The sequence below is a fragment of the Sparus aurata genome, chromosome 7 (assembly GCF_900880675.1).
Source record: "Sparus aurata chromosome 7, fSpaAur1.1, whole genome shotgun sequence".
Lineage (NCBI taxonomy): Eukaryota > Metazoa > Chordata > Actinopteri > Spariformes > Sparidae > Sparus > Sparus aurata.
Window position 1 is genome coordinate 30,730,625 of NC_044193.1, and position 26,681 is coordinate 30,757,305.

Sequence of the window (26,681 nt, forward strand, 5' to 3'; positions counted from 1 at the left end):
CACTTTTGTCTGATTGTTTAAACAATAATAATGGCATTATGTGGTAAATAGTCTTTTATCTGCTGTGGGTCCTATGCGTAACACTCCATCATAGTGAATGAGATAGAGAAGGAAAGTTAAGGATATAATTACAGAGCCTGCCAAATGTAAAAAAAAGATTTTTATTTACACTTAAGCAGATTAGACAGAGTAAATCAAACTGCAGCTGTGAATTGTTAGGGAGACAGCAACAGGACCACGTGACAGTAGTTACAACTTTGTTTTGACGGACTCTTTTAGTGTGTGTCCTATGAACTATTTACATGAGGCCAAAATCATTGTGCTTTATTATTTTGGCGGAATGTAAATGTCTTGAGCTACCAAAGGAAATTGAAGGTCAATTGGTAAAAGTATTGATGTCACCAGCTATTATGATATTTGCTTGAATTTTGCAATGATTGGCTGAGCTCCTTTGTTTCGTAATTTGCTGAGGCAGTGAACTCTGTGGAACATGATGTATTTAAAATGGCTGGACCATAATTTGAAGTGAATTGTCATGAAGTATTCAATGATGAGAAGATGAGGTTGTCAGGCATGGAATGGATATTTGCTCCAAAATAGGCTCTTTCATATGTTTGTTGTCTTTAGTAAGAGCATGCACCTGTTCAGTAATTAAACAGAGGTTCGTAATTCTGTTTTTTACAGTGGTCTGATGTTTTGATGGGTAAATTCCAGCCTATTGCATATCTTTTTTAAAACCAGAAGGTCCAGTATTTATTTATGCTGGTCAGCAGTCTACCCTCGTTTCCATGGTCTGTCTTTTTGCTTTTGGATCCATGTTTATTTGAAGTCTATTATGAGTCGATCCTCCACTGTGAAGTTATCCTATTTCGGGTTGGTGGAAGTAGATGGACTTTGTATGTGAACTGATTAATTTTTATTTCCTTAGAATATGTTTTGCTGTTGTTTTTGCTGTTTGCTGTGTTTCTCAGCATCAACTCCAACATCTGGCTCATGCAATACGCAATACTGCAATCGCCTCACTCGTACTCCGACCTCTTTTAAATTACATTTATTTCTTCAATGTTGCAATTACTTTATGTAATTGTATATTTTGACAAAAGTCTGACAACTAAACCACTTTGTTTAGGAGAATATTGGCACCATGTCTAGAAAAAAAGGAGAAGGGATGCATTTTCACTACACTGTAGTACAGCAGCACTGCACCATCTCTTACACTTCATGCAGTGCTGCTGTACTGCATGCATTAGGAGGTTGACTGGCCCACTGATACTGCCTCTAGCAACTTCATCACAGGACACTACTTATCAATGTGGAATGGATAGTTCTTCAATAAATCAAACAATATGTGTTTCTGTCAGTACCATCAGATATTTTTTTGTCTTTTCTTCCAAATACAAATAAGTAAACTATTAGATCAAAGCTCACTAACCTGTTGATCACAGTGAACTGGTCAATCCTTGAGACGCTCTAACTCTTTAAAGGGATAGTTTGGGTTTTTTGAAGTGGGGTCATATAAAGTACATATTTATAGTTGGTCTGTTCCTTACTGTAATTGCCGATCAGCGCAGCCTCAGTTTGGAGAAGCAGAGAGCCGCTCCAGCCCAGACGCTCAGCTTTGTACTGCAGTGAACCGCAGAACCTCCATATCCCTACCGCGGAAACTCTGACCCAAACAGGTGATCTGCGAGCAACCAAATACAGTGCAGTGCGCCCATGTGTAGGGATACGGAGGTTCTACGGTTAAGGAAATGTAATGCCAAAAGAAAGGGCGGTCTGACGGCGATGTGAAGCGGTGTCAATTTTCTCTATATAACGTACACTTAAACTGATGTATTTTTTTTTTAGGTGGGCCTTGTTTAAGGTGCGTAAAATTCGCAGACCGTCTATAGATATGTACTTTATATGATCCCACTTCAAAAAACACGAACTATCCCTTTAGCTCAGTTAGACAGCCTTGGTTAACTGTAGTGACACTAGATGGCGCTGGATTAAAATAGAAATGTGTACACCAACATTCATGGTACTACCCATAGCGTGACTCCCATTGAGTTTGATTATTCGCTGACTTTCCACCATTCATTCATTTATTTATTTATTTATTTTGTGAAATGTCGGGTAGTGTATCCGGTGCCAATACATTTGGTACATAAATTAATAGTTCACTGATGGTGAATGCTAAAGCTTCAAATTGACTTAATTTTATGGCTTACTTATCAAATGTAAGAATGCTGATGTTAAACTATGATGGTGAACATGACCTGCTCAAATCTCTAAGCATCTCTGTGCCTTAGAGAGCCACTAATGTGGCTGTTTATTCTCAGAGCTGTAATCATGTGACATTATCATCTGTTAATTTCAAAATTGTATATGTACAACACCAAACTAGATTGGGACAATGAAACAAAAATTGTTCACAAATACATGCTGAACACCAGCACACAAGCTTCTCTGCACAGATCTCATTGTGTGAATTTAAATGATTGTGTTTGTTGTATCCTTTTGAACTGAAGTTCCAAAAGGCGAAAGAGAGTTTTATTTCCTTTAGAACATATTGGTTTTCTTATCAGTGTTGGAAGACTGTGAAAATAGACTCACCAACCACCTGCAGCCACATTCCCCAAAAACAATAAGTGGGACTGGCAGATAGACGTAAATCTCAGAAGTCAGTGAAATTTCCTACACTGTTCTGTTGTCTTGGCAGATCATCATTTGAATAACACCCAAATATTAATCTCAATTGGGAATTGGGAATATTATTCATCATTTCAGAGATATTTGCCATTTCTTCTCATTCGAGCAGATGATGGAATCTTCAAAAAAATCCCCCATTTTCACACTTTTTCAAGCATTTTTAAAGCTCACCTAGAAATTCCGATTCCAGATAGAAACTACATTCAAACTCTGAAATATGTCTACCTTCAAGGTTGTATTCATCTTTCAAATCCCATTAAAACTGTTGAAAATATTCAACTTTCTTTGCTTTTCACATCGCAATTATAATTGTAGTCAATGAAAGATCGCTTCAAATCCATTAATTTTCCGACTCTTCTACCTCCTTCATACATTCTCATAAAAAACTCCATTCACATTGTGAAACGTTCACAAAGATTAAGACTTTCTCACATGAAGTCAGCATTTAAACTGTCAGGAACACTGACAACTGCCGCATTTAGTCCCATTAAACTGAGAGGAAAAATATCTGGAGGCAGGCAGACACATCCACTTCCCTGAACTGCTCCACAAGACAAATTTTCACTCATGTTTTTCACAGTCCGTTACCATGACCAACTGGTTACCATCACTGCAGCAATCGAGATCAACTTGGCCAACACAGAGAGAGACATTACTTATGTCCCTACATTACTCAGTTTTTAGATATTGTAGACATTATTCAAAGTTTTCAAAGCCAGCAATGCGTATTTGGCCTCAGCTTCACAACACGGAGAATTCACAACCACAAGTTTTTCAGAACTTGCCCTCTCTAGTATCTCAATGTTCTTGCACTACAGTCCCAATTATCAACATCTACAGCTCTGCCAGTTTTTTTGGGCTACTTATTATCTTTTTTCTTTCCACCTAAGCAGGAGTTGTGTCTCAGATGTCGAGTTTGCCTTGTTGCTTTTCTTCTGTTTTCCTTTTCATCTTAATCAGTCTTGAATGCCTTGGAGGCGGGGGATCCTCAGAAGTCAGCCAGCCGGTTCATTATCACAATTAACATTTTTCATCCCTGATTATCCCCTGGAAAACACAACAGCTCTTCATCTGTGCGTGTGTCTGTTTGAGCTTAGTGGGACAGCTGTAGGGAAGTACTGAAGTAAAGTTACAGTTAAATTAATCAAGTGAATATCTTTGCAAACCAAATGCAAATCATATAGCCATGAACGTCTTCTCCCTTCACCAGCCTCTCATACAGGCTCCACACAGTAGCTTCTGTCAGAAATCAGCTGTCATAAACAATGTCTAGCAGCACCTCCTCTCTCTTTCTTGTGTTTTCCTTTCACCTTTTCGGCTCATTCCTTTCTCTTATTAATCTTAATAGCTGACTTTCATCTCCCTCTCTTATGTTCCATCAGCAGTGAGGGAGCAAAGTGTGAAGAAAATGATTTGTGAAAAACTTTCTGTTCTGATTTTGATCAAAGTTGGCATTCATGGTGTAAAAATGTATTTCACACAGTGTCTTTGATTGTTTCTCAATGGAACTTTTGAATTGCAGGGGAAGTCAATACATTTTCATCATTCATTTGCCAGGGAAAACAAAGCTAGAGTGGGATACTATTGATTAATATACCTGCTGAATGAATTTAATGAGAGGAGGACTGCCTTAAACTGGATGCAAAAAGGTTCTGAAAAGCAGAGAAAGTGGTTCAATCAGTTTGTTTGGCTGCAGTCCTAATTTTCTCTCACAGTCGTGTGTCTGTGATTCATCCAACTGTCACCCAATTCACCTTCACCTCTTCAGTCCTGCTTGCCTGCTTGTTTTCCTCCACCACTCTTTTATACCCCGTGCATCATCATCTAGATCAGGCATCTGTTTGACATTTTCTAATGGATTTTCAGTGATTTGGCACATTGGTTGCTTTCAAGTAACAATCAGCAATATTTGCATATAAATACATGTTTCTTTTGGCATGACGATATTCATCCTACTCAATTTAAGAGAGACAGAAAAAAAATTAGGTAAGTGATGACATGCAACTGAGTTTTTACTTTAATTTATGTCAAATCATTTCTGAATGAGCCACCAGGACAGACTCATATTTTCTGTTGTTGTGTTGTGTTGAAGCTATAATCAGTCAGTCAACAGAAAATACGCTGCAACTTTTATCTCATTGATTACACTTTTTAGTTCTAATTTTGTTCAGTTTAAGTGATTAGTTATTTGAACTGTACCACAAATCAATTAGAAATTAGTAATCAAATTAATTTTTTTATTTTTCTAGATATGAGATTTGGAATTACAAATATACCAATAATTTCAATACCAATCTTTCAGATACAAGTGTCAGTCCACTTTTTATAAGGAGTACAGGAAGCAATTGTTACTTCCCAAACTACTTTTGACCCCTCGTCACAGGATACATTACTGTAGGTCATTACTGTGGTTCCACACTTCCATGTTGTTAGATTTATTTTACATTTTTACGTCATAAAACTTGGGGAAGAGTGGAAATACAGGACCTTCAAACAAAAATATCAAAATAATACAAAAAGTTCTATTTACCTATTGTACCTGACAAGACATTTAGTCCAACCAACTGTTTAGAATGTTATTTTAATTCCCTATTTTGGATTGTTTAGAAATTCATAAAAACATTGTACTACAGGTCGATAGAAACTATCCCATTCTAAAACTGTAGACCAATATATGGTTTTGGACACCAGAGGCTATCTGGAAAGGCTTTCCAGAAGATTTTTGAGTGTGTCTGTGTGTATAGGAATTTGTGCCCATTCAGCTGAAAAAGGATTTGAGAAGACCTTCCCAAGTCACTTAGCTGGAAGAGCTTGTGCCCCATATACAGAGGTTGTATCATTGCCCAAGGTTCAGTTCCCTCTCACCCATCCCTGAGTCCGTTCATACTTCAAGCTGTCTAATAAGGCTAAAATTAAACTAAATAAATAAATAAATAGATAAAGTTAAAATACTACTACTACTACTACTACTATGAAACCAAACAAAATTAAAACTGCAAGCAGTGATTAACGGGCCTCGCAGTCCGCGCGCGCGTCGGGGCGTGCTGCCGTCCAAACGCGCTCCGCCACATTGCTTGATCGTTGTTCACGGAGGCGGCAACCACCTGCGTTTGGGACAGTGCACGCGGGGGTTGAATATCAGCCTCTGTGTGTTTGTAACGCGCTGGGTTGCCCCTGCCAGTATTAAGCGCTTTCAGGTGAAGTCAGAACAACTTCCTGCAATCCACAGAAACCCAAATGGACTGCAGGTGAATGACTTCTAAAACATTTAGTAATCGGGTACGTTTTGACAATCGATTCTGCACTGTTACGTTGTGTGAAGTGTTACGGCCTTCTCTTTGCCTTTGTCTGGAATTCAGGCATGGACACCTGTGTTTTTGCAGGGAATAGATTGGAAGTGGGACAGAGGGGGGGGGTTGTGGCTTGCAGTAAACTTCCTCCGCCCTAAATTCGAACCCAGGCCCACTGCGTATGTGGCATGCACTCCAACCACTCGACCACCGGCGCAGCTAAGACACTGCCTTCTGTTGTCACTGTGAAGGCAGGAAGGCAGCGCATCACAGGGGAGGATGGAAGTGAAATGCCACAGATTTCGATAGGTAGTGGAGTGCAGCCAGATGTGATTCTTCCTTTTGGAAAGGGACAGCGGTCAGGTGACCAGGTTTGACCAGCGTCCTGCAGTAGCTGTGTTTAACCACAGAACTCACTCAGTTGTTTCATATCGCAGGGGAAGCCACTTCGTTCATCGCGGAAAAGTTGGGCAGAATGACAACTACACACATCTTGTTGTGTGCCACATTGACAGGGCAGACACAACACGCAAATGGCATTCATAGCAAATTGGCTTATTTGAAAATTGTGTGCTGTGGCTCACTACCACTCACTTATCCATTATGTGGCTCTACCCATTACCCTTCAAATATGCCCTGTTGTAATATGCAATGTAGACAAAACTACCTGCAAATGCCATGTACATCTGACTATGTTTGTCATTACTGCACATAAATGAGTGTAGAATAATGCTTCACTTGCCTTCTTTCAACAATGTATTTATGGCTGTCTATCAGTGTCAAGCTTTTGATCTAAGTTCTGCTTTGTTTGCTAGTTTTTATTCCAAGAAGTGCGTGCTGCCACCTTTTGAAGTTTCAATAAAATCTGATGAATATGCGGCTGACTTACTGGAATTGAATGGAATTACTCAGAGGTTATTCAGACAGGATACATGTGCCTTGAAAGACAACAATGCCATCTAGTGGCGACTTGCATCATGTACACCATAAATTCATGTGCTTCTAAGCAAAATTGACCACTTCCTGTTGGACTGAGAGTGTGGGTGTAAATGAGTCATTTGTGCGTCTTGTCATAACACACATGCGTGCCAAATTTCATTTATGTATATGCATGTAGGGCGCCAACATTGACTGAGATAATACTTACCTCATGTTTCCAGTGAGTTTCCAGTGGGTTACGCTATTGATATGACACAGTATTGATGCACAGATCTATTCAGGGCGACTCCCTCTAGATTCCCTCTAGATTTGGCCGAGATAGAACATTGTATGAAGAAGTTACGAGGACACGATGCTTTACGGCGAAGGATTTGAATTGACCGCTCCACTGTGGCCAGCAGGTATGACGTAGGATAAAGATTTCCATAACTTTTCATCTTCAAGGTCAGAGGATGCTACTGAGTGACTTTGAAGTCGGTGGTGTTACATCTGTAGGAGGAGATAATTTAAGTACGAAGATTGGCAATATTTCAAAATGGCAGCCAAAATCAAAATGGCCGACTTAGTATTGATGCTGAGATTTATTTGGGGAGACAGCCTCTACACTTAATAGAAGTTTGGTGTGGATAGGAAATTGTATGTTAAAGTTATAAAGCCTTGATGTTTGACCATGAGGGGAAAATTGGTTTCCACCGCCCCGCCAACTAAAGCATGTCGCAGCTGAAAGATTTTAACAACTTTTGTTCTCCAAGGCATGAAGAAAATTACTGAGTTAATGTGAAGACTGTGGTGTTTAAGCTCTAGGACAAGATCATTTTCAAAGTAGACATGAATTTGTCAAAAATTCCGCCACACATCAAAATAACTGACTTCCTGTTGGAGTGAGAGCAAGCATCCAAATGGGTTTTTTGTGTGTCTGGTCATGATGAAGGTGCGTACCAATTTTCGTCCTTCTATGTACAAGTAGGAGGCGGGGCATCACAATAGTGGGCGCTACAGAGCCCACGCGTCACCGCCACGCCCCATGACCACACAGATCTCATCAGGGCGACTCCCTCTGCATTCCTGAGAGATTTGGCCAAGATAGGAAATTGTTTGAAGAAGTTATGAGGACACGATGCTTTACGGCGAAGGATTCGAATTGCCCGCTCCACTGTGGCCAGCAGGTATGACGTAGGATAAAGATTTTAATAACTTTTCATCTTCAAGGTCAGAGGATGCTACTGAGTGACTTTGAAGTCGGTGGCGTTACATCTGTAGGAGGAGATAATTTAAGTATGAAGATGCGAAAAGCAAAATGGCCGACTTAGTATTGATGCTGAGACTTGTTCGGGGAGACAGCCTCTACAGTTACGAGCAGTTTGGTGTGGATAGGAAATTGTATGATAGAGTTATAAAGCCTCGATGCTTGACGGCGTGAGGAAAAAATGGTTTCCACCGCACCGCCCACTAAAGTTTGGCGCAGCTGAATGATTTCCATAACTGTTCTTCAAGACATGAAGAAAATTACTGAGTTAATTTGAAGACTGTGGTGTTTAAGCTCTAGGACAAGATAATTTTCAAAGTAGGCATGAATTGGACAAAAACGCCGCCACACATCTAAATAGCTGACTTCCTGTTGGAGTGACAGTATGGTCCCCACAGACTTTTTTGTGCGTCTGCTCACGATGAATCTGCGTACCGAATTTCGTTCATCTACGCACATGTGGAAGGCAGGGAAGAACATTAGGGGGCGCTACAGAGCCCGCAGGTCACGACCTCGCCCAACGGCATTAAATTATCAAATTTTTCACTAGATGTGACGTGTATTCCAAATTTGGTGAGTTTTTGGGTATGTTCAGGCCTCCAAAATTGCAGTTAAAGCGGTACACTAGTCCTTCCAATTACAATAGGGACCTCACAGGTCGATGACCTGCTCGGGCCCTAAAAAGAAGCCAAAAGGGTTTCACTGGGGTTGATGTCAGGGCTCTGTACAGGGCAATAAAGTTCCTCCCCACTAAACTTCTCTTTATGGACCATGCTTTGTGCACAGGGGCACAGTCATGCTACAACAGCAAACCACAAAGTTGGAAGCACCCACTCATCTAAAATGACTGTAACACTTCTTCATTGTAACTAAGGGGCCAAAAAGACCAGAGAAACAGCCCCAGAAAATCAGACTTTACAGTAGCCTCAGTTCATTCAGTTCGGTAGCATTTTCCTGGCATCTGCCAAACCCAGATTTGTTTATCAGACTGCTGGGTAGTAAAGTATGTTTCATCACTACATAGAAACGTGTTTCCCCTGCTCCAGAGTCAAATTGCTGTGTGCTCTACAGCTCTAGCTGATGCATGGATTTGCACATGGTATTATGAGGCTCGCCTGCAGCTGTCCAGTCATGGAAACTAATTTCATAAAGCTTGCAACACAAAGTTTGTGTGCTGACGCTGCTGCAGGGGCAGTTTGGACCACTGCAGTGAGTAATGCAAAAGATGAAAGATGATTTTAACCACTTCAGCAGCCGTTGGCCTCACTCTGTGAGTCTAGCTGGTCTACCAAATGGCTAAGCTGTCTTTGCTCCAAAGTGCTTCCAGCTCTCAACAACAGCACTAACAGATCTAGTAGAGACAATTTTGGGTTCAGTGTCTTGCCCAAAAACATTTTAACAGTAATAGGGGACCAATTCCCTATTAGTGTGATTAGTTGACAAACCACTTTACCTGTATTCCACAGGAACAAAAGGATTATATTTTATAGAAAATCAGTGTTGAGAAGGAACATGCATGTGATATTTTAAACCAGTGTGTCAGCTCTTAACAGTCTTTTGTGTTTCCGTCCTGAACAGGTTAACGCATTTCTGTCCTTTGTGGTACCCATGGTGGCCATATCTGCTCTGAATGGGGTCATAGCCAATCAGCTGCTGCGAATGTTCCGTGAGGCAGAGCAAGACAACCGTGTGTGCATCATTGGGGGAAATCCCACCACTCTGAATGTGACTGTGGAGCCCAACCGCGCTCAGTCGCTTCGCCATGGAGTTCTTGTTCTTAGTAAGTGAATACTAAAATAAATATATTTTAGGGTGATATGTCTTAAATTTTGTATTAAATGTTAATGTTTTTATGGGTCTTTTCAACTGAAAGAGTTAATGCAAATAAGTATTTCTTTGTTTTTTAGCTCCCTCTTTCTGTGATTCCAGTGTCATTGGTCTCACCCAGGTCATCATTTCACAGATTTAATTCAAAGCATGATTGGATCAAGGTGAATGTATGTGTAAATGTGTCCACTTTCGTCTGTAAGAGTCCAAGTTACGGCAGTCATTGTCAATGCCAAGTCAACTTGAATTGCAGAAAAAAGGATTTTAAGGCGATTTCTTACACTACTCTGACTGAGATAGCCTTCTTTCACACAGATGTCATGCAGAGACTGACTAATCCTCACTGTAGTGTGCTTCATATTCTGTTCTAATCAATTATGAAAGTTGAATGGGACATTGACCAGAATGGGGCACAGATTAATTCCTCCATTCTCTCTCGCTCCTGTCCTTAATTTAGACCTACACAGACGTGTGTGTGTGTGTGTGTGTGTGTGTGCTTCAGATTTCAATGGATGCCAATTCAAAATGTAGTTTGTCATAATTTTTCTTTAAAACCACAGATCAAGCTAACATTAATAAATCAAAGCAGTCCACATTCAGTGATTCCTTAAATAGCCACAGACCTGAATAAACCAGCTATCCCACACACACACAAATTGTTGGGGTCATTTAAACACCAATTGTGTGCTGCAGGAGAGTCTGTTCAAGTGGAGCATTTGCTCTGACGTCTGATTGATTCTCATGCAGTTAGTGACACACCACAACCTTTGCATGCCAAAAGAAATTCATTCATAGCATTTCATTAATCATGCAAGCCCTACATACACAGATCAGTCAGGGTAAATACTTCTGTTCTGCTTACTGGGCCCTTAAACATAGTTTAAATGAGTTTGAATATCTCTTATCTTAAAGGTGAGAGCAGTTATGCAATTTATCACATACCAGATGGAAGTAGCAGTTAGTGGTTGTAGACCCCTAACTTGACCTAAAAAAACTCAATATCATATTTGGCATGTTATTGCATTTTGAAGTAGTACTAAAGTGGCAAAACGTTTACTAATCTGCATCTTAATCTCAAAATGCATCAGTAAAGTGCATCCCATCCCACCTGACTGAAACCCTGTATGTTGCCTTGCTATTAAATAATTTCAAGCATTGAATGCTTTCATCAGCAGTGATCCTAAAAGCCACTGAGAGGACATTTGTTTTACCATTTTTACATCACACTTAATGTACAAAGAAAAACTGAAAAGCCAAAGTTCAAGGCACTACAGCTGTCAGACAACCAGCAGATTCTCCACTGAGTCATCTTTTCATCTAACTCTCAGCAAGAAGGTGAAGAAGAATTTCACTTTTTTTATTTAATGAGTTGGCCTCACTCAAATCTGTTCATCGTACCCACTTGGATTTTTCAGTTTGTAATAAGGCTCAATTTCCAGTTAAGCTGAAGGTGTTATTGATAACATTCAGTCATTAAATGTGGCATTCCATCTCCTCCTTCCATTGTATTTATGCCACAACACTGCTGTTTGAATCGTCTGACCCCTCAAGTGGTTACCTTTTTGTTCCACTCCCTACTGTTGCTAACGCCAGTGTAGCGTTAGACATCTCTGCAGCAGTCTATCGTTTGTCAGTCAACAAAGTGGTTAGCTAGCACCTTCTTATGTGCTAATATTCATGGGAGAAAAATGACAGCATTGCATGCACAAATGGCATTCCAGTGCACGCAGGCACACACGCTGAAATATGACACCACTGAGTAGGCTACTTCACATGGCTTTGCTACTACTTATTCTCATGTATGCTTAAGACTCCCACTCAAAGACATGTTTATAGCTCTCTATTGTGGTAAACAAAAAACAAAATACACAACTTCAAAGTAAGACATTTTGACACACTGGCAATATTTTGAAAACTTCAAAATACAATATTTACATCTGCCAGTTCACATTACTCTCCAAACAAATACCCTTTGAACTTCTCAAACTTAGCCTTTGTTACTGGCTTGGTAAAGACATCGGCTACCATGTGTTCAGTAGGACAATATCTTATAGATATTTTCCCTTCTGTGTGTGCAGACCATACAAAGTGATATTTTATGTCCACGTTTGCTTCTCTGTCTGCATACTGGGTTCTTGGATAGAGCTATCGCCCCCTGGTTGTCCTCATAGACCATGACTGGTACATGCTGGTTACTGCTATCTATTCCTTTAAGTAGTTGTACAAGGTACATACTCTCTTGAGTAGTAGCTGCTAGCGCCATATACACAGCTTCGCAGGTGGAAAGTGCCACTGTTGGCTGTTTCCTGCTCTTCCATGACATAACTGGACCATTCTCAGTTAAACTGAAACAGTATCCTGTTGTACTCCTCCTATCATTTTTGTCAGCTGCCCAATCAGCATCACTATATCCCTCAAGCTGTAGGCTTTTCACACATTTTTTGTAGTGTATTTCTTGATCTATAGTACCCTTTAAGTACCTCAGTATGTGTTTTGCTGTAGCCCAGTGCTGCTGCTTTGGCTCTGCTAGGTGTTGTGATAGTTTACTAACAACCCAGCTCAGGTCAGGTCTGGTACATGTCATAATGTATATCAAACTACCTACTATCTCTCGATATCCTGTTGAATCAATAACCTCTCCCTCACTGTCAAAGTTCAACTTTTGCTCACATGGGTTGGATCTCAGTTTGCATTCAGACATTGCAAATTTCACCAACATCTTTTCTATGTGTCTCTTTTGAGTCATTGTGACCTCTCCCTCAGTCTGTTTAAAGTCGATGCCCAGAAAGTGTTTAAGTGGACCCATATCCTTCATCTTAAACCTTCTTTTCAACATTTCTTTTACATCACTGAGTAAGGTGTTATTACTCGCCACAATGATTAGATCATCTACCCACACTAACAGAATCACTTTCTCATTCTCAGATTCTCTGCTGTAGACACAATGATCAGCATCATTTTGTACAAAACCATTCTCTGTGAGGTGATCATGCTGTAACATGTTCCAGTTACGCCCGGACTGTTTTAATCCATACAATGACTTATTGAGTTTACACACTAAGTGTTCTCCTGTTTTTGACTTGATCTCAAAACCTTCCGGCTGCTCCATATAGAGCATGGAGGTAAGCAGTTTTCACATCCATTTGGTGTAACGTAAGATCCTCCTGTACAGCCACCTGCATTAGTGCTCGGACAGAAGTCATGTTGGCTGTCGGTGAAAAAGTCTCTTTATAGTCAATCCCTTCCACTTGACCATATCCTTTTGCGACATATCTGGCTTTACAAGTCTCAGATCCATGTGGGCTCTCTTTCACTGCATATACCCAGCGACCTCCCACTGCTTGTTTGCCTCTGCAGTGGGGTCAGAGTGAAAGTGTCATTCTCTGTCAAAGAGTTCATCTCCTCTTTCATCGCATCAGTCCACATTTTTGACTTCTTAGAGTCCATAGCTTCTCTAAATGTTTTAGGTACGTCATAAGTCACTGTAGAAATAATCTACATTTTCACTTTCATCATTATTACACTCAGCTTTACACTGGTACTCCTTTAAGTATTCTGGAGCCTCTCTCTGTCTCGTGGGATACCTCCTCTCTCCCTGTCCTCTCTGAGTACTATCTGTCTGGGTGGGACCTGCCTCTGCAATTTCCTCAACACTAGACTCTTTACTCTCTTTAGGCTCTCCTTGACCCTGATTGACCATCTTCAGTGGTGTATCTTCATAAATCTCAACGTCAGATTCAGTCTGAGTTTGCGCTACCTTTGGTAATGAATTTTACCAGCCTATGTTTAAGGACTTTTCCTTGTCTCAGGATAATACACATTATATGCTGGACTATATTTATCATAGCCCACAAAAATCCCCTTTTCACATCTTGAATCCAGCTTCTTTTTATCCTGCTTGTATACGTAGCATTCAGAGCCAAATATCTTCATGTTAGATAGGTTAGGTGTTTTTCCTGTGAAAACACAGTAAGGTGTTTGCTCTAACCGCTTACTGTAGCACCTGTTGCGGATTTGTGCTGCTGTCTGTACATAGTTGCTTTGGGAGGTTACTCTCCAATAGCATGCAACGTGACATCTCAAATAAGGTTCTCCAACCTCTTTCAGCAGTTCCGTTCTGATGAGGTGAGTAGGGTGCACTCGTCTCATGCCTTATCCCTTTACTCCTTAGTAAAAACTGGAACTCCTGCCTGGTGAACTCTGTTCCTTTATCGGACCTCATGCATTTTATCTTTCCATATGGAGCTACATCTGCTATGAATTTTTCTGTAGCTTTTGTTGTGTCACTCTTTGCTTTTATAAAGTATGGAAAAATCATCCCACTGTAATCATCAGTAAATGCTATTGCATATTTGTATCCAACTTTATCTGCTGGTTCTATAGGACCGCACAGGTCTGTGTGTACTAGCTCTAGTACGATTGTAGCTTTGGCGTCTGCCTGTCTGTTTCTGCTTTGTCTAAACTTGCCCTGTGTGCATATTTCACAGTTTTGGTTGGACTTGTCATATTTCCCTTTTATTGACATTCCTTCAACCACCTTTTTTAATTTTGTAACATCCTCAAAATTACAATGACCAAGTATCCTGTGCCACATTTGAATGTCATGACAACCATGCACTTTATCAACATTTTCATCTTCTACTGTGCTAAGGTAATACAGCCTACCATACACATCCATTTTGAACTTGGTACCGTACTTGTGAACCAGCCAATTATCACCATCTTTGAAGCGGACCTCTGCTCCACTGGCTGTAGCTGATTTGACCGAAAAGATATTTTGTGGAAACGAGGGGATGTAGAGTGCGCCTGAGCCTCGTTTTCACCTGTCGTCCCTTGCTGTCCAGCAGGTAGACTTCGGCGTCTCCCCTCATCTTCGCCATCCCGCTCACCTTGGTCCCGTCAGCTAGCTCGATCTTGTGGTCCTCAGGTCTGAAGCTCTTGTCTACTGTCTTGAACTTTGTGGCATCGGTGATCATGTGTGTTGTTGCGCCACAGTCGACCATGAGGCCCTCTTTATTTTCACTCTGTGAAGGGCAGTCACTTAATTTGAAGAAACAGAAAGATGTGGGCTCTGTCTCTGTCTCTCCATCAGCTTTCTTCACATAGTCACGTCCTCGTCCTTGACCGCGCCCCCTTCCTCGCTGTGGTGTGTCCCATTTTCGTTCCTCTCTTCTGGTCTGGTATTCGTCAGGACATGTCCTGGCCATGTGTACCTTTTTACCACATGCGTAACACTCGACATCAGCCAGGTCCATTTTCTTTCCTCTTCCTCTTCCTCTTCCTCTTCCTCGTGACCTTGTGACCCCACTGGTCTTCATCACATTATCTTCTTCTACATTCACGTCACTCTTCCCATATTTCTCAGTACTCTCATAACTTCGCAGTTTTGTTTTAAACTCGCTGAAAGTTACCGTGCCATTTGTCTGGGTGATGTGCACGACGAATGGCTTGTATGAATCAGGTAGCCCCTTTACTACCATGGCTATCTGAAGCCCATCACTTATTTGTTCGTCTGCTCTTCTCAATGACGTGAATATAGTCTCTGCTCGAATAATATAGTCCGTGACCGTTTCATTGCTGGCCTTATGGAGTGAGGAAAGTTCACAATACAAACTCACGGCATGGGGTTTGTCGTTTCCCGCGTAGAGTTCGCGAAGAATCCCCAGTGCTCTTCTTCCATCACGTTTCGCGTCCCTCATTATCAGTGACAAACTCTTGTTGTCCAGGCACTGCACCAGCTCTGCATATGCCTCTCCGTTCTTTGCCTCGTCTTCTGCGAGGGCTGCTTCGTCCTCGTCAGGTATCACTGGCTCCTCCAGGATAACTTCTCTGAGGCCACGCAACTCCATGTGCACGAGAAACCTCGTCTCCCAAAGTTCATAATTTTTCTCATCACCGTCGAATAAAAGTCTGAACCATCTTTGTCCTGAGTGACTGGGCCCATAACCTGTAGCGTTAGACATCTCTGCAGCAGTCTATCGTTTGTCAGTCAACAAAGTGGTTAGCTAGCACCTTCCCATGTGCTAATATTCACGGGAGAAAAATGACAGACCTCCATCTCTTTGGCCTGGGAACTCACTCACTGACCGTTTATTCTGCGCATGCTCACAAATGGCATTCCAGTGCATGCAGGCACACACGCTGAAATATGACACCACTGAGTAGGCTACTTCACATGGCTTTGCTACTACTTATTCTCATGTATGCTTAACAGCCAGCTAACATTAATGATGCTAACGTAAGATGGCTAGCATAATGTACATTATCTAGTGTAATCTACATTACAGTTTGCAGCTACCAAGACGTGTTTATCGCTGACGAAACACAGATACCACACAATACAAACAGCGTAACCCTAGTGTCTCAAAAGCCTTGTTAGATGCTGGAACCAACCACCAGAATCTTTAAACAGATGTAAACAAAACAATCATTTTGGACCCAACAAACATTTTGAAATGGTTAATTCCAAATTGTAAGAATGTTGTTACGAGAAGAGATATTTTAATTATGCACCTTTCTAGAAGCTCTGTAAATGAATTTCTTTCGATTAATTTTCGATCAATATGACCTTTAAGTTTCAATTTCTATTCAGTTTTTCTCCCTAAATTAATACGTATGTGTCCCTAAGGTCTTACACATGTATTGAATGCACTGCCATCTTCATGAGTGAAAATCAATAACAGAGCCAATTTATTTGAATTATTAGTATTGTGAATTGTTTAGATTCATGCTTGTTAGCTCGTGTCTTTCTCTTTGCCTTAAATTAGACATTTCTGTGCTTTTTTGCACATTCCTGCTGCCACCTGTTGATCTGTGGAAAAGTGTATACTAAAAGTATTGTAATGGACCAGCAATAAGGAGTAGGCAGCGTTTAGTTTGGCAAGCTCTAATCAGAGTTCAGCCTTTTATTTAACACACACACCACACACCAATCAACATCTTAACAGACGGAGAGTCTCTCCTGGCAAACATCCCCTCACTCACGGTGCCAACATTTTACCATCTTTGTTACTCATCACAATTTACCCATAGAACAACCGGTGTGCATTCACCTGCAAGCGTCTTAAACCTCATCTTATTCCAAAACACATTCATGAACCACAATTAACCATAAACAATGACAACAACAGAATACCCACAAGTCCTTGTGCCACAGTCCACCAGGGGCGTTACACTGCCCTCACCCAGCTGGATTAGCTGTCCTCAGCAAGCCATGTATCAACAACAAAGTCCTGAAGGTGCAGTGGAAGCCGGCACCGCCGACGTGTTGTACGTCGAGGGCCACCTCCAGTAGGCTGTGGGGGACTGGGTGGTGAGACTGGCTGTTCCCCCTCCTCTGGATGCTCTGTGGCTGAGGCCAATGGTCGGTAAGGTGGCAGGCGGTCCCTGTGAAGGACCACCACCCGGCCCCTCCGCAGCAACTGCACCCGATACACAACATCGGACAGCGTTTTCAGGACGGTGCAGGGCCCCTCCCAGTGACTGTCTAGCTTAGGGGAGCGTCCCTTTTTCCGCACTGGGTTGTAGACCCACACGAGAGCACCAGCCACAAAGTCTTCCCCTTTTGTGCGGAGATCATAGGCTCGTTTCTGCTGCACCCCGGCCTCCGCCAATGACTGCCTGGCAAGTTCATGTACCACTCTCAGTCGCTCACAGAGGTGGTAGTAATAGTCCAGCCCCGGTTCTCCCCTCACTTCCTGTTCCGGAGGGGGCCCAAACACCAGGTCCACTGGGGTTCGCAGTTCACGCCCAAATATCAAGGCTGCAGGGGTGCACTTGGTTGATTCCTGCACTGCTGTCCGATATGACCACAGGACCAGGGGCAGATGACGGTCCCAGTCTCGCTGGTGGCGGTCAGTTAGAATAGCTAGCTGTGTAACCAGGGTCCGGTTAAAGCGCTCCACCAAGCCATCACTCTGGGGGTGCAGGGGGGTAGTCCGAGTCTTCTTCACCCCCAGGCGACGGCACACCTCCTGAAAGACACTGGCCTCAAAGTTCCGCCCCTGGTCACTGTGCAGCTCTTCAGGAACTCCAAACCGGCAGAACATCTCGTCGACTAGTTTCTCTGCAGTGGTGGTGGCACTCTGGTCAGGGACCGCGTACGCCTCCGGCCATTTTGTAAAGTAGTCCATGGCCACAAGGACGTAGCGGTTCCCCTGGTCGGTCATGGGAAATGGGCCCAGGATGTCCACGCCCACCCTCTCGAACGGTGCCCCCACCCGATACTGCTGCAAGGGGGCGTGTGACTGCCTCGTGGGGCCCTTTTCGGCAGTGCAGGCATCACAGCGGTGGACAAACTGCTCTACATCATGACGGCAGCCTGGCCAATAGAATCGCCCCCCTCAGCCGGCGTAGGGTCTTGGCTTCACCGAAATGTCCTGCCCCCGCTGAACCATGGACCAGCTTGAGGACGTGGCTCCTCAGGCTGCGAGGAACCAGAAGCTGCAGAACCTCACGATGGCCTGCCGGAGATTCCCAGCGACGGTATAGGAGGCCGTCCTGGGCTACGATGCAGGGCCACTGGGAATACAGCGCCTTGGCCTCCGGGTCTAGCGCCGATACTGCTGCCCACTCTGGTCGTTGCCCGGCCCCCATCCAGGCATGAACCTTGGAGAGGACAGGATCTCGCTGCTGGTCCCTCTGGAGCTGCTGGGGATCGAAGGTCTCACAGTAGCCGTCAACGGATGCCCCCACAACTTGTGAAGCAGCCACCCTGGGGACTGGTAGGTGACGATCTTCCACACGTTGGCAGAACCCACACCTCTCCCCCTCACATGGCCGCCGGGACAGAGTGTCTGCGTTGTTGTGGAGTCTGCCAGCCCGGTGCTGGATGTCGAAGTCGTAGTCCTGGAGGATCTCCACCCACCTGGCCAGCTGGCCCTCTGGCTCCTTGAAGTTCAGCAGCCAGGTGAATGAAGCGTGATCAGTCCGCAGGATGAACCTCTGCCCATACAGGTATGGTCGGAAGTGGCGAAGGCCCAGGACAACAGCCAGCAGCTCTCGACGAGTGACACAGTAGTTCTTCTCTGGTTTGCTGAGTGTGCGGCTAAAGTAGGGGATGACCTGTTCACCGTGCTCCCCCTCCTGGGACAGCACAGCGCCCACACCCGTGTTGCTGGCATCCGTGTCGACAATGAAGATCCTCTCTGGGTCTGGGAAAGCCAGCACTGGAGCTTCCGTCAAAGCAGAGCGAAGTTGGGAGTCTTTGCTCCACTGGAAATCCCAGCCTTTCTGAGTCAGCTGATGTTACTTGGAGCTGGCCACTCTCGAACCGCAGCCACTTTGGTCGGGTCAGTGGCGACAACTTCTCCACTGATGACATGGCCCAAGAAGGAGACCTTCCGGCGGAATAAGTGGCATTTCTTGGGGTTGAGACGAAGTCTAGCTCGACGGATGGCTTGGAGGACATCATGGAGGTTCTGTAGCGCCCCCTGGAAGTCTGCAGCATGGGCTAGGAGGTCATCGAGGTACACCACGCAGCAGTTTCGGGGGAGTCCGGCCAGGACTCTCTCCATTAAGCGTTCGAAGGTTGCAGGGGTGTTGCACAGTCCAAATGGCATCACCTTAAACTGCCACAGCCCCTGGCCGATCGAGAAAGCTGTCTGAGGGCGGAACTCTGGTGTCAGCTCCACTTGCCAATAACCACTGCGTAAATCGAGGAAGCTGAACCAGGAGGAGCCAGCAATGTAATCCAGGGCATCATCAATTCGTGGCAGAGGATAAGAGTCCTTGCATGTGACATCATTTAAGCGCCTGTAGTCCACACAAAACCGCCAGGTGCCGTCTTTCTTACGTACTAGGACTGCTGGGGCTGCCCAGGGGCTGTTCGAGGGCTCGATGATACCTGCCCGATGCATCTCTTCGACCTTTTGCTGGGCAGCCTCCCGCTTGGCAAGGGGAAGGCGCCGTGGGCGGAGGCGGATGGGGCGGGCTTCCCCCGTGTCTATATCGTGAAGGACCAGGTTGGTGTGGGTGCAGTCCTCGTCCCTGACGGCAAACGTCACTGAAGGTCTGCAGTAAGTCCTTAAGCTGACGCTGCTGCTCTCTGTTCAAATCCTGACAACTTCTTTTGAAGAGGTCGTTGATAGCCCCCTTGACCTCCGTGGTCTGTGACTGGATGGTGAAAGGGGGGTTTGCTGACACTGGAGGCCCCAGTGGTGTAGTCCTCTCTGCTGAAGCGGTCCTCACTGGCGGCTCAGATGCTTGGGTTGGGGTGTCACAGTCGCTGGACTCATGAAGGACCATGGTTTCAGTGCCCAGGGAGAGTGTTGCTCTGGACACGTCCACCACAGCCCCCCACTTGCCTAGGAGGTCGAGGCCGACGATGCAGGGATCCTGGATGTTAGCCAACCAGAACTGGTGCTGTCTCTGCTGGCCGCCCACCATCACTCAAAGCGATCTGGTTCCTATCATCTTGGCACGGTCACCGGTGACAGTAGTGATGCACTGCATTGTGGGGCTCCACCCCTGGGGCGGTGATCTGCTGGAGTTCAGCAGGATCCCTGGGTGGACCAGGGAGATAGTGGACCCGGTGTCCACTAGGGCTCGGCAGGTGACTCCCTCAAGGGCACAGTCCAGATATAGTCCATGCGACCGACCCAGGCGTCCAACTCGTGGTGAAAAGGAGTTGGGGGTAGAAACAACTCTGGTGGGCAACAGTTCCCCCGCACTGCCGCCCCGGTCTAGTTTGACGACCCTGCCGATGGCTGGTTTCTTGGTGTTGGAGCCGGGCAGTTTCGGGCAATGTGACCAGGCACCCCGCACCTATAGCAGCCTTCGTCAAACCTCCTCTGGTGGCGCTGCCGTGGAGAGGGGGTGACTTGGCGTACAACTTCCTCCTCATCGCTGTTCTCGCAGGTGGTCTGGCTCACTCTGAAGGCATCACTGCGTCGATGTCCTTCGGGGCATATGATGTGCTCCACTCGCTCGGCCTCTTCCAGAGCTGATGTCAGAGTGCTGGGGGCATGCAGTCGGAGATGTTCCTTCAGACGTTCAGGCTGGAGGCCTCTGATAAAGGCCTGGTTGGTAAGCTCCTCCTGCACAGCCTCACCAAAGTTGGGGTGTCCACGCCGGGTGTAGATGCGCAGCATAGGCGCCCAGGCTTTCACCAACTCCCCTCCTGCGCTTGGAGAGTAGATCTCTGGCGTTGTCGGCGTGGGTGCGGCGTCCAAATCGACGTTGAATTGCTGTCTTCAGCACCATCCAGTCTCTTAGCTCTTCCGGTCTGAGGTCAGTGGCCAGCTGTAAAGCCTTTCCCTCCAGGGTGAGAGCAACGTGACAGGCAATTTCTTCCGCTGTCCAGGCATTAATCTGTGCTGCTAGCTGAACCTGGATCAGATAGGTGTCTGCCGGCTCTTCTCCATTGTAGCGCCAGCGGAAGTAGTCCCGGCGATCGATGCTGGGGGCGGGGCGATGCCAGCCTCGCCGAGGCTGGGCTGCCGGCGAGTGTCACCGGCGGCTCCGACGATCGTGTCCCGCGGTGGCCGACCCGTAACATCACCGTCGGCTCCGGCGTCCCGCGGCAGCTTTTCCATACATCGCTCCCTCCGGAGATCACTCCGCCCGTCTGGCCACTCGCCGTAACTCTTCACTCGGCCGTTCTCTCTTATCAGTCCATCCTCTTCCATCTGGGCGATTAGTGCGTCAAAATCATTCCAGGAAATCATCATGTTATATCCCACTTCTGACATCAATGTAATGGACCAGCAATAAGGAGTAGGCAGCGTTTAGTTTGGCAAGTTCTAATCAGAGTTCAGCCTTTTATTTAACACACACACCACACACCAATCAACATCTTAACAGACAGAGTGTCTCTCCTGGCAAACATCCCCTCACTCACGGTGCCAACATTTTACCATCTTTGTTACTCATCACAATTTACCCACAGAACAACCGGTGTGCATTAACCTGCAAGCATCTTAAACCTCATCTTATTCCAAAACACATTCATGAACCACAATTAACCATAAACAATGACAACAACAGAATACCCACAAGTCATTGTGCCACAGTCCACCAGGGGTGTTACAGTATAATAATAATAATAATTATAATAATAATAATAATAACTAGACAATTCCCCGCCGGGAAATCGCGAGAGTGGGCTGTGCGCTTTGCCCCATGACGAAAAAGCAAACATGGCATCAGCAAAGTTTCCTCACCATCAAGCGGGAAAGGCCTTAAGGAACACACACATCAAGTTTTGTGGTCCTAGCTTCAGAAATGTGGAAATGGCAGCGAGTTAAAAAAGGGTGCAGTTTTGGAAATCCTTCTCCCGATTTACATTGGAGTAAATGGAGCATTTGAGAGCTACTCTTGTTGGTTAGCAGTCGATAATTCAAAAACCGTAAATCCTACCGATAAAGTAGACACATTGGGAGAAAGAGGACAAGTGTGGCTACAACTCTGGAAAGTATCACTGTTTTTGAGCCTAATTTGTGGCCAGGATCGTCACGGAAAGAGAAAATTTCTGAGCAAATTTTTGAGTCTCTCTCACTCTGTCAGTTGGCCCTCTCCACTCTGCTGCACGAACATTCCGCCATACACAATCATTGAAAACCCTGAATTTTTCCAAAATCACTCACCATCATTCAAGGATCTCAGTTCAAAAACTCCACATCATAGGAAAAAAGTTCAAATACAACTTAAATACTCAGGACTTGTGCCTACATTTTAAAGCTGAAATGGTGTTTCTACGTGAACGTATGCCAGAGCAGGAGATGTTTGAAAAACATCGCAGATTTGCGACTTTTTTGACCTCGCCCCATTCATTACCTTATGGGAAATTTATCGTCGCGAAAAACTGCGTATTCGTAAAGCTGAATAATAGCAACCCGAGTCCGATCGAGCCGCACATTGAATGAGTGAAAAAATAATCATTAAATGTAGTTTAAATGTTGGGAAATATACTGTGTGTGTGCGTTTGTGTGCATGTGAGTGCACGCTTAAGCATGGCTGTGTGTGTGTGTGTGTGTACATGTCTCTCTGTCTGTCTGTCCGTCTCATGTGTGTCTCCTGTCTGTCTGTCTGTCTGTCTGTCCGATGTGTGCCTCCTGTCTGTCTGTCTGTCTGATGTATGTCTCCTGCCTGTCTGTCTGATGTATGTCTCCTGTCTGTCTGTCTGTCTGTCTGTCACTCTCTCTCTTTGCCCAGCTGATTTCGGTTGCGAGGTGACAGTTGGCAGGGGCCGTAGCAACGGACTGTGAGGGAGCCAGTTGGCCCTCTCCACTCTGCTGCACGAACATTCCCCCATACACAATCATTGAAAACCCTGAATTTCTCCAAAATCACTCACCATCGTTCAAGGATCACAGTTAAAAACTACACATCATAGGAAAAAAGTTCAAATACAACAAAATTACTCAAGACCTGTGCCTACATTTTAAAGCTAGAATGGTGTTTCTAGCTGAATGTATGCCAGAGCAGGAGTTGTTTGAGAAACATCACAGATTTGCGAGTTTTTTGACCTCATCCCATGTATTCCTTATGGGAAGTATCTCGCAGCTGTTCGCGTCTTACGACGCAAAACATTAATATTCTAGAAAACTGAATAATAGCATACAGACTCCGATCAAGCCGCACATTGAATGAGTGAAAAATTGATCGTTTAATGTAGTTTAAATGTTGGGAAATATACTGTGTGTGTGTGCGTCTCTGTGCATGTGAGTGCACGCTTAAGCATGGCTGTGTGTGTGTGTGTACATTTCTCTCTGTCTGTCTGTCTGTCTGATGTGTGTCTCCTGTCTGTCTGTCTGTCTGATGTGTGTCTCCTGTCTGTCTGTCTGTCTGATGTGTGCCTACTGTCTGTCTGTCTGTCACTCTCTCTCTTGGCCCAGCTGATTTTGGTTGCTAGGTGACAGTTGGCAAGCGCCCGTAGCAACGGACTGTGAGGGAGCTCATTGAGAGCAATTTCTACCTCACATCTAGGATGTCAAACTAGTGCTATTTGGTCAAAATCATACATGATATCGGCAATTTTTTTAACGATCGAGCCAGAAAGGCCTTAAAGAACTCACTCATTAAGTTTTGTGGTCCTAGCTTCAGAAATGTGGAAATGGCAGCGAGTTAAAAAAGGGTGCAGTTTTGGAAATCCTTCTCCCGATTTACATTGGAGTAAATGGAGCATTTGAGAGCTACTCTTGTCGGTTAGCGGTCGATAATTCAAAAACCGTAAATCCTACCGATAAAGTAGACACATTGGGAGAAAGAAGACAAGTCTGGCTACAACTCTGGAAAGTATCACTGTTTTTGAGCCTAATTTGTGGCCAGGATCGTCACGGAAAAAGAAAATTTCTGAGAAAAATTTTGAGTCTCGCTCACTCTGTCAGTTGGCCCTCTCCACTCTGCTGCACGAACATTCCGCCATACACAATCATTGAAAACCCTGAATTTTTCCAAAATCACTCACCGTCATTCAAGGATCACAGTTCAAAAACTACACATCACAGGAAAAAAGTTCAAATACAACTTAAATACTCAGGACTTGTGCCTACATTTTAAAGCTGGAATGGTGTTTCTACGTGAACGTATGCCAGAGCAGGAGATGTTTGAAAAACGTCGCAGATTTGCGACTTTTTTGACCTCGTCCCATTCATTCCTTATGGGAAATTTGTCGCGAAAAGTTGATATTGTGGTGAGAAAAATAATAGCATACCGAGTCAGATCGGGCCGCACGTTTTGATATATTTTTTGTTAGTGTGCGTTCAACGTTGTGGGACGAGATAGCACCACAAATTTTGAGGAGGATGAAAATTATTAAAAAGAGGCGCGAGCACAGCCCACTATGGACACCTATAGCTCTGCTATAGAGGTGTCCATAGTGGGCTGGCGAGCACAGCCCACTAAAAAGAGGCGCGAGCAATAGCCCAATAGGAGCACAGCCCACTATGGACACCTATAGCTCTGCTATTCTGCCGCACTAAGGCAAAAGGTCGTAACTTCGATTTTGGGCGAAAATGAGTTATTGTAATTTTTGGGACAATAAACATAAGTTTTATCATGTAGACAAACATCAAGTTTCAATTCAGTAGTTTTGGGGGGGAAATAAGATTATGTTTTTGCCATAACTTCAAAAAGCCAAGGAGAAACTGTGGCAGAAGATCGTAACTTCAGATACCGCTTTCTGCCTTAGTTTCACGCTGCTCCTGAACACATGAATGAAGTTACGGTCCAGTAATAGCTAGCAGTAGCCTTAAGCTAGCGATGCAAACTAGTAGGCTAACCTGCTTCACAAACTAGACACAAACACTTTGCAAGCCATAATCAACAACTTATCCAGTAACAAGCGGTGCTTTAGAGCATTGCTTGTAGGATATCTTCATTCACAACCCGTAATACAAGGCTACACGTACAACTGAAATAAAATGTGCTTCTCATAGGCTAGCTCTCGCCTGCCAATGACGGTCCACTGACTGAAAACTGCGTGAGTTGGTTGGAGCTGAAACGACACACCTTCCACACACGCACACACACGCACACACACACACACACACACCAGCAGCAGGAATGTAGTAATTTACAGCCTACCTTTTGCTGAACCCTGGTTAAAATCCATGTCAAACATCCGACGAAAAAGCAAATCCATTAAATCCACCACGAGTTTTTTAAACTTGCTGCTGGCTAGTCAAAACTCCCAGGTTGTCAGCAACAGGCTGTCAATTCTATCTATGCAATCCTACAGTTTGTTGTAGCCGTGGGTTGATGGAGAAATTATAGCTGGTCGCAAAGATGTCACGTCTTGATTTGCCAAGAAAGAAAATAAAATTGATCATTGGACGAATCCACCATGTGACTCGTTGATGTCACAGGTGACACGTTGTAAAGACAGGAAAATATATCAATACAGTGTTTATTCATAATTTTTAAAAAGACCTACACGCGTCATCAAAGTTTATTCCTGTATTTATGATAATAATGCAAATACTGCAAGTAAAATCCCAAGAAATATTAATTCCTACTATGTTTTCAGCAGACTGGCTTTCAACATTAAGATGCTACAATGGGATGATTATAAAATATCTTTGCTGTTTTAGGCTGCTGGTTATCCACATAAACAATGAGTCTATATTAGTGCCTCATATCCAAACAGAGGTACATGTTTTATATGCATTAAAACATCAAAACACTCTCATTGTTAATGCTGACGTCTGTCAGAGAGAGTGTGCAGAAAATCATGTGACTGCCTGTGTGGTACTATGAGTATGAAATATAGAAAAAAACTTATTAATCTATCATTTTCATATGATGTTAATACATATAAAGCCATTTTATCATAGTGAGTTCAATAGGGTCAATATTGCTTACATTTTAAGTGAAAGTTGTCACTGTTATCATAACATTGTGCTATAAAATAGAAGTTAAGGTCTTTTGCCTTGGTATAACCAATTGTCATTTTATGGGCAGTGCAAAGGCAGAATACAGTAACTTCCGAAAAAGGGTCAAAGGTCAAATTTGAGTAAAAAAAAAATGTGTAGATAGATTAATACAGGTATACACTACAAACTGTGAAAATTACAATATTATACCTATAACCCAACTGTCAGGACATTAAGATAACTTTAAAGATATTTTTCTCAGTTTCACACTCTGGAGAGTTAAGGTCTTTTGCCTTAGTAGGGCAGTATAGAGGTGTCCATAGTGGGCTGGCGAGCACAGCCCACTAATAAGAAGAGACACGAGCAATAACA

General features: G+C 44.0%; 1 protein-coding gene across 1 annotated transcript in view; it reads left to right on the plus strand.

Annotated features, from left to right (window-relative positions):
* The window catches only part of ntsr1 (neurotensin receptor 1 (high affinity)), a 111,574-nt gene that overhangs the window by 53,946 nt on the left and 30,947 nt on the right, over positions 1 to 26,681 (plus strand). The window contains exon 2 of the mRNA XM_030423887.1: positions 9,748 to 9,949. Coding sequence (XP_030279747.1) covers positions 9,748 to 9,949 — 202 coding nt within the window. The remainder of the gene's footprint in view (positions 1 to 9,747; positions 9,950 to 26,681) is intronic.